Consider the following 15,629-nt stretch of genomic DNA (forward strand, 5'->3'; position numbering starts at 1 on the left):
TTTACATAGATACATAGATACATAGAAGGTAGGAGCAGGAGGAGGCCTTTTGGCCCTTCGAGCCTGCTCCACCATTCATCACGATCATGGCTGATCATCCAACTCAATAGCCTAATCCTGCTTTCTCCCCATAGCCTTTGATCCCATTCTCCCCAAGTGCTATATCCAGCCGCCTCTTGAATATATTCAAAGTTTTAGCATCAACTACTTCCTGTGGTAATGAATTCCACAGGCTCACCACTCTTTGTGTGAAGAAATGTCTCCTTATCTCTGTCCGAAATGGTTTACCCTGAATCCTCAGGCTGTGACTCCTGGTTCTGGACACACCCATCATTGGTAACATCTTCCCTGCATCTACCCTGTCTAGTCCTGTTAGAATTTTATAAGTCTCTATGAGATCCCCCCTCATTCTTCTGAACTCCAGCGAGAACAATCCCAACCTAGTCAATCTCTCCTCATATGACAGTCCCGCCATCCCTGGAATCAGTCTGGTAAACCTTTGCTGCACTCCCTCGAGAGCAAGAACATCCTTCCTCAGAGAAGGAGACCAAAACTGCCCACAATACTCCAAGTGTGGCCTCACTAAGGCCCTGTACAATTGCAGCAACACATCCCTGCTTCTATACTCGAAACCTCTCGCAATGAAGGCCAACATACCATTAGCCTTCTTTACCGCCTGCTGCACCTGCATGCTTACCTTCAGCGAATGGTACACAAGGACACCCAGGTCCCGCTGCACACTCCCCTCTCCCAATTTACAACCATTCAGGTAGTAATCTGCCTTCCTGTTTTTGCTTCCAAACTGAATAACCTCACACTCATCCAAATAATACTGCATCTGCCATTGATTTGCCCACTCGCCCAACCTGTCCAGATCTTGCTGTAGGATCCCTGAATCCTCGTCACAATTCACCCTCCCACCTAATCTGGTATCATCTGCAAACTTTGAGATGTTACATTTTGTTCCCTCATCCAAATCGCTCATACATATTGTGAATAGCTGGGGTCCCAGCACCTATCCCTGTGGTACCCCACTAGTTACTGCCTGCCAATTTGAAAAGGACCTATTAATCCCTTTGTTTCCTCTCTGCCAACCAGTTTTCTATCCACCTCAATACATTTCCCCCAATCCCATGCGCTTTAATTTTGCACAATAATCTCTTATGCGGGACTTTGTCAAACGCCTTCAGAAAGTCCAAATATACCACATCGACTGGCTCCCCCTTGTTAACTGTACTGGTTACCTCTTCAAAGAATTCCAACAGATTTGTCAAGCATGATTTTCCCTTCATAAATCCATGCTGACTCTGACTGATCCTGCCACTGCTTTCTAAATGTTCTGCTATAAAGTCCTTGATAATGGATTCAAGCATTTTCCCCACTACCGATGTTAGGCTGACTGGTCTATAATTCCCTGCTTTCTCTCTACCTCCCTTTTTGAATATCGGAGTGACGTGAGCTACCCTCCAATCTGCAGGGACAGTTCCAGAGTCTATAGAATCCCGGAAGATGACCACCAAAGCATCCACTATTTCCAGAGCCACCTCCTTAAGCCCTCTGGGATGCAGATTCTCAGGCCCTGGGGATTTATCCACCTTCAATCCCATCAGTTTTCCCAGCACCATTTCTTTACTAATGTTGATCTCCCTCAGTTCTTCCCTCTCACTAAACCTTTCATTCTCAAACATTTCTGGGATCTGATTTGTGTCCTGATTAGTTTACTAGACTAATACCCGGAATGGGTGGGTTGTCTGATGAGGAAAGGTTAGAGAGGTTGGATTTGTATGCTCTGGAGTTTCGAAGAATAAGAGGCAATTTGATTGACACATATAATATCCTGAGGGGTATTGACAGGGTGGATGTGGAGAGGATGTTTCCTCCTGTGGGAGAATCTCGAACTAGGGGGGTCACTGTTTAAAAATAAGGGGTTGCCTATTTAAAATGGAGATAGAACATACAACATAGAACAGTGCAACACAATACAGGCACGATGTTGTGCCGACCATTTATCTTAATCTAAGATCAACCTAACCTACACCCCTTCAACTTACTGCTGTCCATGTGCCTGTCTAAGAGTTGCTTAAATGTCCCTAATGACCTCTGCTGGCAGTGCATTCCACACATCTACCACTCTGTGTAATGAACCGACTTCTGACATCTCCCTTATACCTTCCTCCAATCACCTTAAAATTATGTCCCCTCGTGACAGCCATTTCCACCCTGGGGAAAAGTCTCTGGCTATCCACTCTATCCATGCCTCTCATCACCTTGTACACCTCTATCAAGTCACCTCTCTGCCTTCTTCGCTCCAGTGAGAAAAGCCCTAGCTCCCTCAACCTCTCTTCATAAGACATGTCCTCCAGTCCAGGCAGCATCCTGGTAAATCTCCTCTGTACCCTTTCCAAAGCATCCACATCCTTCCTATAATGAGGCGACCAGAACTGGGCACAATATTCCAAGTGTGGTCTAACTAGGGTTTTATAAAGCTGCAGCAAAACCTCGCGGACGACTAATCCAGAGACCCAGAGTAATGCTCCGGGGACCGAAGTTCGAACCTCACCACGGCAGATAGTGAAATTTGAATTAAATTCAAATAAGATGGTGGCTGATCCGATAGTAACCTCAAATGTGCAACCTAATAATCTTTCACCCCCTTGCTTGCTAAGAATGTATCTAGCTCTACCCTAAAAATTCTAAGGGCCCGATCAAACCTAATGGGAATTGTGCCCCACAGCGAGTGCTTTTAGCCACAATAAATTGCCCTTAGTGATCAAAAAAGTTAGGAGGGGTTATTGGGTCACAGGGATAGGGTGGAAGTGAGGGCTTAAGTGGGTCGGTGCAGACTCGAAGGGCCGAATGGCCTTCTTCTGCACTGTATGTTCTATGTCTATGTTTCCCAGCACTCGCAACGCTGAGAAATGCCACACTATTATAGAGTGAGACTAGCTGTCTTGCTTTAATATGCAGATTTGCCAAAAAGTGATCCCGCCCACAATGGGCAGGCTTCACAACGCGACATCTTGCGAGATCGCGTTAGATCTCACAAGGCGTAGCCAGCCAAGGAGATCCCGGGAGCGGAGTCTCCCGTCATTTACTGGCCACGTTGCACTGCGGCGCGCTGCTTTTGGGGCATAGCATGGCCAGTTGATCGTGCCCTCAGACTCTGCTTTCACTGCCTTTTGAGGAAGAGAGTTCCAGAGACCCATAAACCCTCTGAGAGAAAAACATTCTCCTCATCGGGAGAATGGTGGGAATCTGGAACTCACTGCCTGAAAGGGTGGGAGAGGCGGGAACCACCACAACATTTCAAAATCATTTAGATGAGCGATTGAAACACCCCAACACACAAGGCTACGCACCGAGTGCTGGAAAATGGGATTTGAACAGATAGGTGCTTGATAGGTGCATGAATGCAATGGGCCGAACGGCCTCTCTCTGTGCTGTAAAAACTCTATGACATGCGGGACACCACTGGTTACATTCTGCCATGGAGAGAGCCAGTCTATTATTGCCACTCTTTGTGCAGGATTTTCTGGCGCACGGGATGGAATATTTGACAGAACGCGAAAGGTCCATTGAAAATCCCAGCCTCTGTCTCCTTCTCATCAGCCGGTCTCCTAACTGGATCAATAATTTGCCTTCAATTCCTCGCACCCCAAACTCCTGTTGGCCCTGATCTTGAGAGGAATGTCATGCTCAACCTTCCTATTTTCTCCTCTCTGCACCCAATCTTCAGGAGACCAACACTGTTGAATAATTTAGTCAATCGGCTTAGATGAAGGGACAAAAATATAGGGCGAGATTCTCCCAAAACGGGAGAAATCGTAAAGCTGGCGTAAAACCCGGGCGGGTTTTACGGCAGCGCGCCCCTTCCCGACGGGGGACCGATTCTGGTCCCTGGTCGGGGCTAGCAGCCCGACGCCGTAGGCTCCGGCAAGACGGGCTTAACGAAAATCGTTAAGCCCGCTTGCCGGAGTTAGTGCCGGCTGACGCGTCATATGACGTCAGCCGCGCATGCGCAGTTTGGAAGACTCCAACCCGCGCATGCGCGGGTGACATCATCGCGTTTTTGCGCGAAACCCGCGCATGCGCGGGCCGGGTTGCCCCTCAGCCGCCCCGCGAATGGATACTACGGGGCGGCGGAAGGACAAGTAGTGCGCGGGCATCGGGCCCGCTGCCCGCGATCGGTGCCCACCGATCGCAGGCCCATGGCACCCTTGGCACGGCCGTGGTACTGCCGTGCCAATCGGTGCCATGGTTATGAAAAGCGAGTTTGTGACGCCGTTTTCACGAATGGCAAGACCAGGTGTGTTTGCCGTTCGTAAAAACGGCGGAAAGGGCTGGGACTTCGGCCCATCTAACAGCTGAGAATCGCTGCCGGCCGTAAAAAAACGGCGGCAGCGATTCGGGTCGGGACTTCGGCGGGGGGGGGGGGGGGGGGGGGAGATTAGCGGGAGGGCGGCAAAAATGTCGGGAAGGCCCTCCCGCTATTCTCCCACCCATCGTGGGGGGCGGAGAATTTCGCCCCTACTGTTCCTTTTACTCATGGGAGTCTGAACTAAGACGGACCGAATGGCCTTTCCCATCCTTCATGGTCTTGTGAGATGTGACTGAGTTAGTAAATGCCCGACTGTTGTGAGGGGTATGGGCGCTTGCGAGTACTTTAAGAAAGGAGTTGGCCTGTTCCTGAGGGACGAGTGCAATTAGGGAATACGAAAGATTTGCTGCTCCTCCAGTTTTCTAGACAACAATGTTGACCATTACTTAACTCAATTAGTATTGCTTTATATACATAGGATTGTGAAAAGACCCATTTAAAAAAAATAAAACAGCCAATTCTTTTTTTCCCCAATTAAGGGGCAATTTAGCGTGGCCAATCCACCTACCCGACACATCTTTGGGTTGTGGGGATGAGACCCACACAGACACGGGGAGAATGTGCAAACGCCACATGGTGACCCGGGGCCAAGATCGAGCCCATGTCTTTGGCGCCGTGAGGCAACAGTGCTAACCACTGTGCCACTGTGCCTCCCAAAAGATCCATTCACAATAGATAATATCAAATTAGTTGGCCAAGTCTCACCAAGGCAGCACCGTCCGAACTCCTGACCTCTACCATCTAGAAGGACAAGAACCCCACCACCTGGAGGTTCCCCTCCAAGTCACTCACCATCCTGACTTGGAAATATATCGGCCGTTCCTTCACTGTCACTGGGTCAAAATCCTGGAACTCCCTCCCTAACAGCACAGTGGGTGTACCTACACTACATGGACTGCAGCGGTTCAAGAAGGCAGCTCACCACCACCTTCTCAAGGGGCAATTAGGGATGGGCAATAAATGCTGGGCCGAGCCAGCGACGCCCACATCCCATAAACTGAATGAAAACAGAGTAATGAATGATTTGGCTATCGACATGGTGTCCTGTCACCCGATCCATGTGGGGAAGAGTCCATGGGTTTGTTGAGCGCGATGTCACTGCAGTTTGTCGCCTCCGGCTCGGGAATTTTGGTTTATCCCACCGATGAGTTACATCTGAGTTTCTTTTTTCCCTGTTTTCTCCGTGCCACACTCAGCACCGAGCAGGGAACTGGGAGCGCGGCCAAGTCGAACCCTTCCAAGCGGCATCGCGATCGGCTCAACGTGGAGTTTGACAACCTGCTGGGACTTCTTCCGACGACCGAGGAGATTGCTGGGCGACTGGACAAACTGTCCGTTCTGCGTCTCAGTGTCAGCTGCCTCCGCCTTAAACGATTCTTTGAAGGTAAGACAGTCGGCCTGCAAGTTCTGAATACTGTCATCCGACCCCCCACTTTTACCCACCCAAACTCCTTTTATATTTAGTTCCCCTTTTGTCCCACTCCACTGGGGGAGCAGTGTTCCAGAGAGGGTGCAGATCACCAGGATGTTGCCTGGGTTGGAGCGTTTCAGCTATGAAGAGAGGCTGGATAGGCTGCGGTTGTTTTCCTTGGAGCAGACGAGGCTCCAGAGGGTGGTAGGAAGCATTTAGATGCGCTTACACGCGGCATGGTAACACAGTGGTTAGCACTGTTGCTTTACAGCTCCAGGGTCCCAGGTTCGATTCCCGGCTTGGATCATTGTCTGTGCGGAGTCTGCACGTTCTCCCCGTGTCTGCGTGGGTTTCCTCCGGGTGCTCCAGTTTCCTCCCACAGCCCCGAAAGACGTGCTGTTAGGTGAATTGGACATTCTGAATTCTCCCTCTGTGACCCGAACAGGCGCCGGAATGTGGCGATTAGGGGCTTTTCACAGTAACTTCATTGCAGTGTTAATGTAAGCCTACTTGTGACAATAAAGATTATTATTATTATAAGGCTACAGACCAAGTGCTGGAAAATGGGAATAGAATAGATCGGTGTTTGATGGCCAGCATGGATCTGATGGGCGAAAGGGCCTCTTTCCATGCTGTAAAACTCTATAACTCTATGACTAATGTGAGAGAGACACCACTTACACAACATCAGAGATTTGAACTGATGGAATGGGATGCCAGTGTACAAATGCATATTTTAAATGGATTAACACCTTTGCTGAGCATGTGTGGTAGTCGGTATTAGGGATATTACGGTACCTAGGTTGGAGGTACCTAATGCTGTAAGATCATTGGTAAAGCCTGCCTGCTGGTTCCACCCAGTAAGGCGGAGTATAAGAGTCTGTGTTTCCCTAGCTGCTGCATTTCTGTACCTGCGCTGCTGGGGGAAACATCTAGTTCAATAAAGCCTTCAATTGTCCAACAATCTCGCTTCGGGAGTTATTGATCGTGCATCAATTTATTGAACTAGATTTGAAGAATGGAGCTCCGCATCAAGCCGAGTTGTCTGCAATTTAGCCCCCACGCGGCAAAATCAGCGGTGACCTTTAAACACTAGCTGGCGTGTTTCAACGGATACATCCGGACAGTCACAACTACACCCACGGAAGATCAGAAACTGCAAGTTCTCCACTCGAGGGTGAGCCTAGAAATCTACACGCTCATCGAAGACACGGACTGTTTCGAGGCCGCGATGACCCGGTTGAAAGGACACTACATTCGCCCAGTAAATCAGGTTTACGCCCGACATCTCCTAGCTACCAGACGACAAATTCCAGGGGAAATCGCTAGACGAATTCTGGACACTGCTGGTACTAGGCAGGAACTGTGACTGTCCGCAAGTTTCAGCCAACGACCACACCGAACTTTCAATCCGGAACACCTTCGTTGCAGGTATGCTGTCCTCTCAGATCCGCCAGCGGCTGCTGGAAAAGGAGACGCTGAGTCTCAAGGAGGCACGGGCCCTCGCAAGCTCCTTAGACGTAGCCTCCCGCAACGCCCGAGCGTATGTCCCTGACCACGCGGCAGCCCCATGGGCAGCGTGGATCCCACCCGGAGCCGATTTCGACGCATCCCCCAACCCCCGCACAAATTTGTGCCGCACGGCTGCCAAGCAACCCCGGGGGGCCCCGATGTTATTTTTGTGGGCAAGCCAAGCACCCCTGGCAATGCTGCCCGGCCCGCTCTGCAACTTGCAAGGGCTGTGGAAAAAAAGGGGCATTTCGTAGCGGTATGCCAGGCCTGGGCGGTCGCCGCTGTCTCCGGGGGCGAACTGGGGCCGCCGCCATTACTCTCATCGCAGGCCACGTGCGGCCAGTGGGCGCCGCCATCTTCGATCCCGCGAGCCATGTGCGGACCACAGGCGCCGCCATCTTGTTCCCCAGAGACCACGTGCGATTCATGGGTGCCGCCACCTTGCCCACCCCCAGCCATGTGCGACCCGTGGGCGCCACCATCTTGGCTGGAGTCTCAAGACCCTGATTTGGATGACCGCACACCGCCCGAGGAATCCCACCAGCTTCTGCCACGACTCGCCTCGGTGACTCTGGACCAGTCTCAGCCCTGAACTCTTTCGACCGCTACGACAACAGTACTCAACAACGGACACGAGACATCCTGCCTGATTGACTCCGGGAGCACAGAGAGCTTTATACACACCAGCACGGTAAGGCGCTGCTCCCTCCCTATACACCCAGTTAACCAGAGAATCTCTCTGGCCTCCGGGTCTCACTCTGTAGAGATCAAGGGGTACTGCATAGCTAACCTCACAGTCCAGGGAAGAGAGTTTAAGAATTTATGACTCTACGTCCTCCCTCACCTCTGCCCTGCCACACACCTGGGATTGGACTTCAAATATAACCTTCACAGCTTAACCTTTAAATTCAGTGGCCCTATACCCCCCCCCTGACTGTCTGCAGTCTCGCGACTCTCAAGGTCGACCAGCCTTCCCTTTTGGCAAACCTCGCCCCTGATTGCAAACCCGTTGCCATCAGGAGCAGACGGTGCAGTTCCCAGGACCGGACCTTCATTAGGTCGGAAGTCCAGCGGTTACTGAAAGAAGGTACTATCGAGGCAGCAACAGCCCCTGGAGAGCTCAAGTAGTGGCTGTAAAGACCGGGGAGAAGCACAGGATGGTCATCGATTATAGTCAGACCATCAACAGGTATACACAGCTCGATGCGTACCCTCTCCCCCGCATATCTGATTTGGTCAATCAGATTGCACAATACAAGGTATTTTCCCCGGTGGACCTCAAATCCACTTACCACCAGCTCTCCATTCGCCCGGATGAGCGCAAGTACACTGCATTCGAAGCAGATGGGCGGCTCTACCACTTCCTGAGGGTTCCCTTCGGTGTCACAAATGGGGTCTCGGTCTTCCAACGGGAGATGGACCGAATGGTTGACCGGTACGGTTTGCGGGCCACGTTTCCGTACCTCGACAACGTCACCATCTGCGAGCACGACCAGCAGGACCACGACATCAACCTCCCCAAATTCCTCCATACCGCCAGCCTCCTTAACCTGACCTATAACAAGGAGAAATGCGTGTTCAGCGCCGACCGTCTAGCCATCCTCGGCTATGTAGTGCACGATGGAGTCATAGGCCCCGACCCCGAACGCATGCGCCCCCTCATGGAGTTCCCCCTCCCACACTATGGAGTAGTTGCCTGGGGTTTTTTTCATATTATGCCCAGTGGGTACACAATTATGCGGACACGGCCCGCCCACTAATCCAATCCACGGTTTTCCCCCTGTCGGCAGAGGCCTGCCAGGCCTTCAGTCGCATAAAGGCAGACATTGCAAAGGCCACGATGCACGCAATCGATGAATCCCTTCCTTCCAAGTCGAGAGCGATGCATCTGACGTAGCTCTGGCGGCCACCCACAACCAAGCGGGCAGACCCGTGGCCTTCTTCTCACACACCCTCCATGCCTCCAAAATCCGCCATTCCTCCATTGAAAAGGAGGCCCAAGCCACAGCAGAAGCTGTGCGACATTGGAGGCATTACCTGGCCGGCAGGAGATTCACGTTCCTCACTGACCAGCGGTCGGTAGCTTTCATGTTCAATAATGCACAGCGGGGCAAGATAAAGAACGATAAGATCTTACGGTGGAGGATCGAGCTCTCCACCTACAACTACGAGATCTTGTATCGTCCCGGGAAGCTAAACGAGCTTCCTGATGCCCTATCCCGAGGTACATGTGCCAACGCACAAGTGGACCGACTCTGGACCCTCCATGATGACCTCTGCCACCCGGGGGTCACTCGTTTCTTCCATTTCATCAAAACCCGCAACCTGCCCTACTCCATCGAGGAGATCAGGACCGGCACCAGGAACTGCCAAATCTGGGCGGAGTGCAAGCTGCACTTCTACTGGCCAGAGAGCGCGCACCTGGTGAAGGCTTCCCACCTCTTTGAACGCCTCAGCATGGACTTCAAAGGGCCCCTTCCCTCCACCGACCGCAACACGTACTTCCTGAACGTGATTGACCGCTGTCATTAAAGCCCTCCACAGCATCTTTACACTGTTTGGTTTCCCCGCCTACGTCCACAGAGATAGGGGATCCTCCTTCATGAGCGAAGAACTGCGTCAGTTCCTGCTCAGCAAGGGCATTGCCTCAAGCAGGACGACCAGTTATAACCCCCGGGGAAACGGGCAGGTGGAGCGGGAGAACGGAACGGTCTGGAAGACCGTCCTACTGGCCCTACAGTCTAAATATTTCCCGGTCTCCCGCTGGCAGGAGGTCCTCCCCGATGCACTCCACTCCATTCGATCACTACTGTGTACCACGACCAACGAAACACCTCATGAACGTCTCCTTGTCTTCCCTAGGAAGTCCTCCGCGACCTCGCTCCCAACCTGGCTGGCAGCTCCTGGGCCCATTCTGCTCCGCAAACACGTGCCGGTGCACAAGTCGGACCCGCTGGTCGAGAGGGTCCACCTCCTTCATGCTAACCCTCAGTACACCTATGTGGCGTACCACCGACGGCCGACAGGATATGGTCTCCCTCTGGGACCTGGCGCCCGCTGGATCCCCACCCACACCCCCCTCCCACCGGCGCACCCACGGCTGCCCCCTTCCCAGGGGGATTGGTCCTTCCACTGGTCCCACCCAGGGGTGATGAAGCTGAAGAAGCCGGAGTCATGCTCCCGGAGTCGCGGATGCCTGAGCCGGCGTCTGCATCACCGCCGAAACTGCGACGATCATAGAGGATGACCAGGGCCCCTGATCGACTAATAGCTTCATTATGAAATGTACCTGTAAATAAATACCTCTAAATAATTTGTGTGACATGTAACAAGGCAAAACAGTGTACCACCGACGGGTACCGCCATAACCTCCACCACTGTATAACGCGAGACCACCACCCCCGCCGGACTCTTTTTAACAGGGGGTGAATGTGGTAGTCCGTATTAGGGGTATTACGGCACCTAGGTTGGAGGTACCTGATGCTGTAAGATCATTGGTGAAGCCTGCCTGCAGGTTCCGCCCAGTGAGGCGGAGTATAAGAGTCTGTGTTTCCCTAGCTGCAGTATTCTGTACCTGCGCTGCTGGGGGAAACATCTAGTTCAATAAAGCCTTCAATTGTCCTGCAGGCTCACTTCGGGAGTTATTGATCGTGCGTCAGCATGAAAGAAAGGTTTTGCATTTTTATAGAGCTTTGAATGACTTCAGGATTCCCCAAAGTACTTTACAACCAAAGTACATCTAAAGTGTGCAGTGTTGCAATGGAGGAGTAGTGGAGAGAGGGGTTTGAGAACCTGTACACCATTTTGGGGCCCTGGGCGGGGGAGGGGGAGGGGGGTGCACAGGGGCACGGGAGTGTGTAGAGTCCAAGATATTAATCTTTAATACCTGGAGACTCCAGGGCAATTCTGGAGGGTTGGCACCCCGACTTCCAGCCAGCACTCGTTGCAAAATGGCTGCTTGTAATTTTCTGTTCATTGAAATCCACATTTTTCCATCTGATTATTGAGTAGAATTTTTGTAATTTTCCATTGGAGTATGGGACCTTAGAAACCGCAAATACTGTGGCTACAAGAGCAGGTCAGAGGCTGGGAATCCTGCGGTGAGTAACTCACCTCCTGACCCCCCAAAGCCTGTCCACCATCTACAAGGCACAAGTCAGGAGTGTGAAGGAATACTCTCCACTTGCCTGGATGAGTGCAGCTCCAACAACACTCAAAGCAGCCCCGCTTGATTGGAACCCTTTCCACAAACATTCACTCCCTCCACCACCGACACACAGCGGCAGCCGTGTGTACCGTCTACAAGATGCACTGCAAGAACTCACCAAGGCTCCTTAGGCAGCACCTTTCAAACCCACGACCTCGACCATCTAGAAGGACAAGAGCAGCAGATACCTGGGAACCCCACCACCTGGAGGTTCCCCTCCAAGCCACTCACCATCCTGACTGGGAAATATATCGGCCGCTCCTTCACTGTCGCTGGGTCACAATCCTGGAACTCCCTCCCTAACAGCACTGTGGGTGTACCTACACCACATGGACTGCAGCGGTTCAAGAAGGCAGCTCACCACCACCTTCTCAAGGGGCAATTAGGGATGGGCAATAAATAATGAGGCCCACATCCTATGAATGATTAAAAAAGCAAGGAGGCCATTCAGCCCTCGAGTCTGTTCTCTTTTAAATTAAATTGTGTCTAATCACTACCTTAATGCCGTCAACAGGCTTAGCTCCCTATCCGTTGATAGGCTTGCCTCACATAAATCTCCTGACCTCAGTTTTGAAAGCTCCAGTTGACCGTTAATATCCGCAGCCTTATGTGGGCCAGATCCAGATTGTCCCTACTCCTTGCATTCACCTCAATGTTTAGCAGATGTGTGTGACTTTGAATTGGCGACGAAGAGTTTTTAATCGGACGCAGATGCTGGCTCAGAGATTGTGGCTTTGCCTTCCAGATCACTCCCGGATAACCTCCCAACTCCGGTACCCTGCCAACAAGGAATTATTTACACAAGGAAGGACAATCTCGGCCAGAAAATAAATCTGTATTTTCAGCCAGTCGTAGAATCAAATCATAGAATCCCGACAGTGCAGAAGGAGGCCATTCGGCCCATTGAGTCTGCACCGACCCTCTGAAAGAGCACCCTTCCTAGCCCCACTCCCCTGCCCTATGCCCATAACCCTGTAACCCCACCTAACCTTTTTGGACACTAAGGGACAATTTAGCATGGCCAATCCACCTAACAGCACATCTTTGGACTGTGGGAGGAAACCGGAGCACCCGGAGGAAACCCACGCAGACATGGGGAGAAAGTGAAAACCCCACACGGACAGTGACCCAAAGCCGGAATTGAACTGGGGTCCTTGGCGCTGCGAGGCAGCAGTGCTAACCACTGTGCCACCCATATGTGGCCATGGAAAATCATGCCACACAAAATATTTTGCCATCTCCAAAAACGGTCAGGGATTTGGCCATCTTTTGGCCATTCAGTGCGTGGGCTTGCGGGCATCGCGCCCTTGCTCATAGCTCTGGGTGAGGGTGGCCATCAGGGCAGTTTTTACTTCCCAGAAATGTATTTAGTTGTGTGTTAATGAGTGACTTGATTTTGTTGTTAACGAAGGCTGGCATGAGCCCATTTAAGGCTATGGCACCAGCATTTTGTGGCCAGTTCCATCATTCAAAGAGGTCATAGTTGATCTATGACTGAACTTTGCCCCATATCCCTTCAGAGCTTTGGATAACAAATTTCAGACTCAGCATCAAATGCCATTTGTGAAAGAGAGTTCCAACCATCCACCACCCTTTGTGTGTGGAAATGTTTCTAATGTTGCTCCTGAAAGGTCAGATCTTTAGACAATATACCCATGTCCTGTACTCCTCCACCAGTGGAAATAGTTTCTCTTTACCAAAGATGTGTAGGTTAGGTGGATTGGCCATGTTAAATTGTCCCTTAGTGTCCAAAGATGTACAGGTTAGGTGGGTTGGCCATGTTAAATTGTCCCTTAGTGTCCAAAGATGTACAGGTTAGGTGGATTGGCTGTGTTAAATTGTCCCTTAGTGTCCAAAGATGTGCAGGTTAGGTGGATTGGCCGTGTTAAATTGTCCCTTAGTGTCCAAAGATGTACAGGTTAGGTGGATTGGCCATGTTAAATTGTCCCTTAGTGTCCAAAGATGTACAGGTTAGGTGGATTGGCCATGTTAAATTGTCCCTTAGTGTCCAAAGATGTACAGGTTAGGTGGATTGGCCATGTTAAATTGTCCCTTAGTGTCCAAAGATGTACAGGTTAGGTGGATTGGCCATGTTAAATTGTCCCTTAGTGTCCAAAGATGTGCAGGTTAGGTAGGGTTACAGGGGGTAGGGCGGGGACTGGGCCTAAGTTGAGTGCTCTTTTGAAGGGTCGGTGCAGACTTGATGGGCCGAATGGCTTCCTTCTGCACTGTATAGATTTTAGGATTCTTTGTCTTCTACCTGTTCCTCTTGATACATTGTAAACTTCGACCGAAACACCCCTTAATCTTCTAAATTCCAGGGAAGTTTTGTGCAATCTCTCCTCGTAATTTAACTCTTGGAGTGCCAGCTATCATTCTGGTGAACCTACGCTGAACACCCTCCAAGGTCAGTGCCTTCCTCCCAAGATGTGATGCCCAGAACTGTTGACAGTGACTCCCAAGTCTGGTCTTCGTGCAACTGAAGGTTGGCTTCTACCCCCTTGTATTTGCATCCTCCAGGTTTAAAAGCCTGCATTCCAAACACCTCCACTGTTTGCACCTATTCAGCATTTATTTAGAATCTCCCTTGTTCTATCCTTTTAAAATCCAAAGCGGGTGCCTTCTTACTTGCATATAGTGAAATCCATTGACACAGTTTTGCCCATTCACTTAATTGATCCACATTTCTTTGTAATTTTATGCTCCCAGCTACCCTCTTACAGTGCCCCCTGTCTATGTGTCCTCAGCATATTTGTATATGTGGCTTTCTAACCCATCATCTAAGTTGTTGATAAATATGGTGCATAGTTAACGCTCCAACGCAGAACCTTGTGGGATACCACCAGTCACATCCTAACCAGTTCAATACTTCGCCTTCAGTTCCATTAACATTAGGTGCCAGTCTCTCATGTGGAACTTTATCAAATGCCTTCTGTAAGTCCATCTACGAACACACAGCATTCTGGTGCTCTCTTGCCATTGGTCACAAGAAATGAGAATGCAGAATGATGTGTGCTGGAGTATCTCTGGACCGATAAGTCATTTTCATGAACAACAACCTGTAAATTTATATATTTTTCTTCTAATGGCACGAGAGCTGCAATTTTGATTGGTCAGAGTTGGCAGTAATGTGGCAAAGTAGACCTTTTCTTTAATACATTCATATGATGTAGGCGTTGCTGGCTGGGCCCAGCATTTATTGCCTGTCCTGAATTGTCCCTTGAGAAGGTGGTGGTGAGCTGCCATTTTGAATGGCTGCAGTCCATGTGGTGTAGGTACATCCACAGTGCTGTTAGGGAGGGAACTCCAGGGTTTTGACTCAGTGACAGTGAAGCAGCGGCCAATATATTTCCAAGTCAGGGTGGTGAGTGACTTGGAGGGGAACCTCCAGGTGGTGGGGTTCCCAGGTATCAGCTGCCCTTGTGGTAGATGTCATGGGTTTGAGAGGTCAACAAACCGTATGCTTAAAAACACACTGAAGTCACAGTGTGCATCGATGGTTGTGGCTAGGGTGGCCAATCAAGGTTTCCTGATCCCTGAAGCTGTCTATCCCAGATTTTCAAGGCTTCAGAAAGCAGCGTGGCCCACAGCTGCCCCACCAGAACTCCCCTCCAGGCCCTTCTTGGGCTGTAGAAAGAGCAATGGAACCAATCTGCTCTCAATGGTGCCATTTACAGGCATCGCAGAGGTGATTAATTACTCTTGTCATCTGGGGCCTTCTGTATGGCAGCACGGTAGCACAATTGGATAGTACTGTGGCTTCACAGCGCCAGGGTCCCAGGTTCGATTCCCCACAGGGTCATTGTGTGGAGTCTGCACGTTCTCCCCGTGTCTGCGTGGGTTTGCTCCGGGTGCTCCGGCTTCCTCCCACAGTCCAAAGACGTGCAGGTTAGGTGGATTGGCCGTGCTAAATTGCCCTTCGTGACCAGAAAGGTTAGGAGGGGTTATTGGGTTACGGGGATAGGGTGGAAGTGAGGGCTGAAGTGGGTCGGTGCAGACTCGATGGGCCAAATGGCCTCCTTCTGCACTGTATGTTTGAGAGATCCATGTTTCACGAAGGCCTGATAAAGCCTGAATGGAGGTAACCACTGACCAATGCCCCAGACTCAGCCGGGAATAGC

At 50.9% G+C, this 15,629-nt stretch overlaps 1 protein-coding gene across 1 annotated transcript in view; it reads left to right on the forward strand.

Moving 5' to 3' along the window:
* The window catches only part of LOC119958102 (aryl hydrocarbon receptor-like), a 94,214-nt gene that overhangs the window by 22,985 nt on the left and 55,600 nt on the right, over positions 1 to 15,629 (forward strand). The window contains exons 2-3 of the mRNA XM_038786330.1: positions 5,575 to 5,762; positions 6,799 to 6,836. Of these exons, the coding sequence (XP_038642258.1) occupies positions 5,575 to 5,762; positions 6,799 to 6,836 (226 nt within the window). The remainder of the gene's footprint in view (positions 1 to 5,574; positions 5,763 to 6,798; positions 6,837 to 15,629) is intronic.

Source organism: Scyliorhinus canicula, chromosome 28 (assembly GCF_902713615.1).
Source record: "Scyliorhinus canicula chromosome 28, sScyCan1.1, whole genome shotgun sequence".
NCBI classification, from domain to species: Eukaryota; Metazoa; Chordata; class Chondrichthyes; order Carcharhiniformes; family Scyliorhinidae; genus Scyliorhinus; species Scyliorhinus canicula.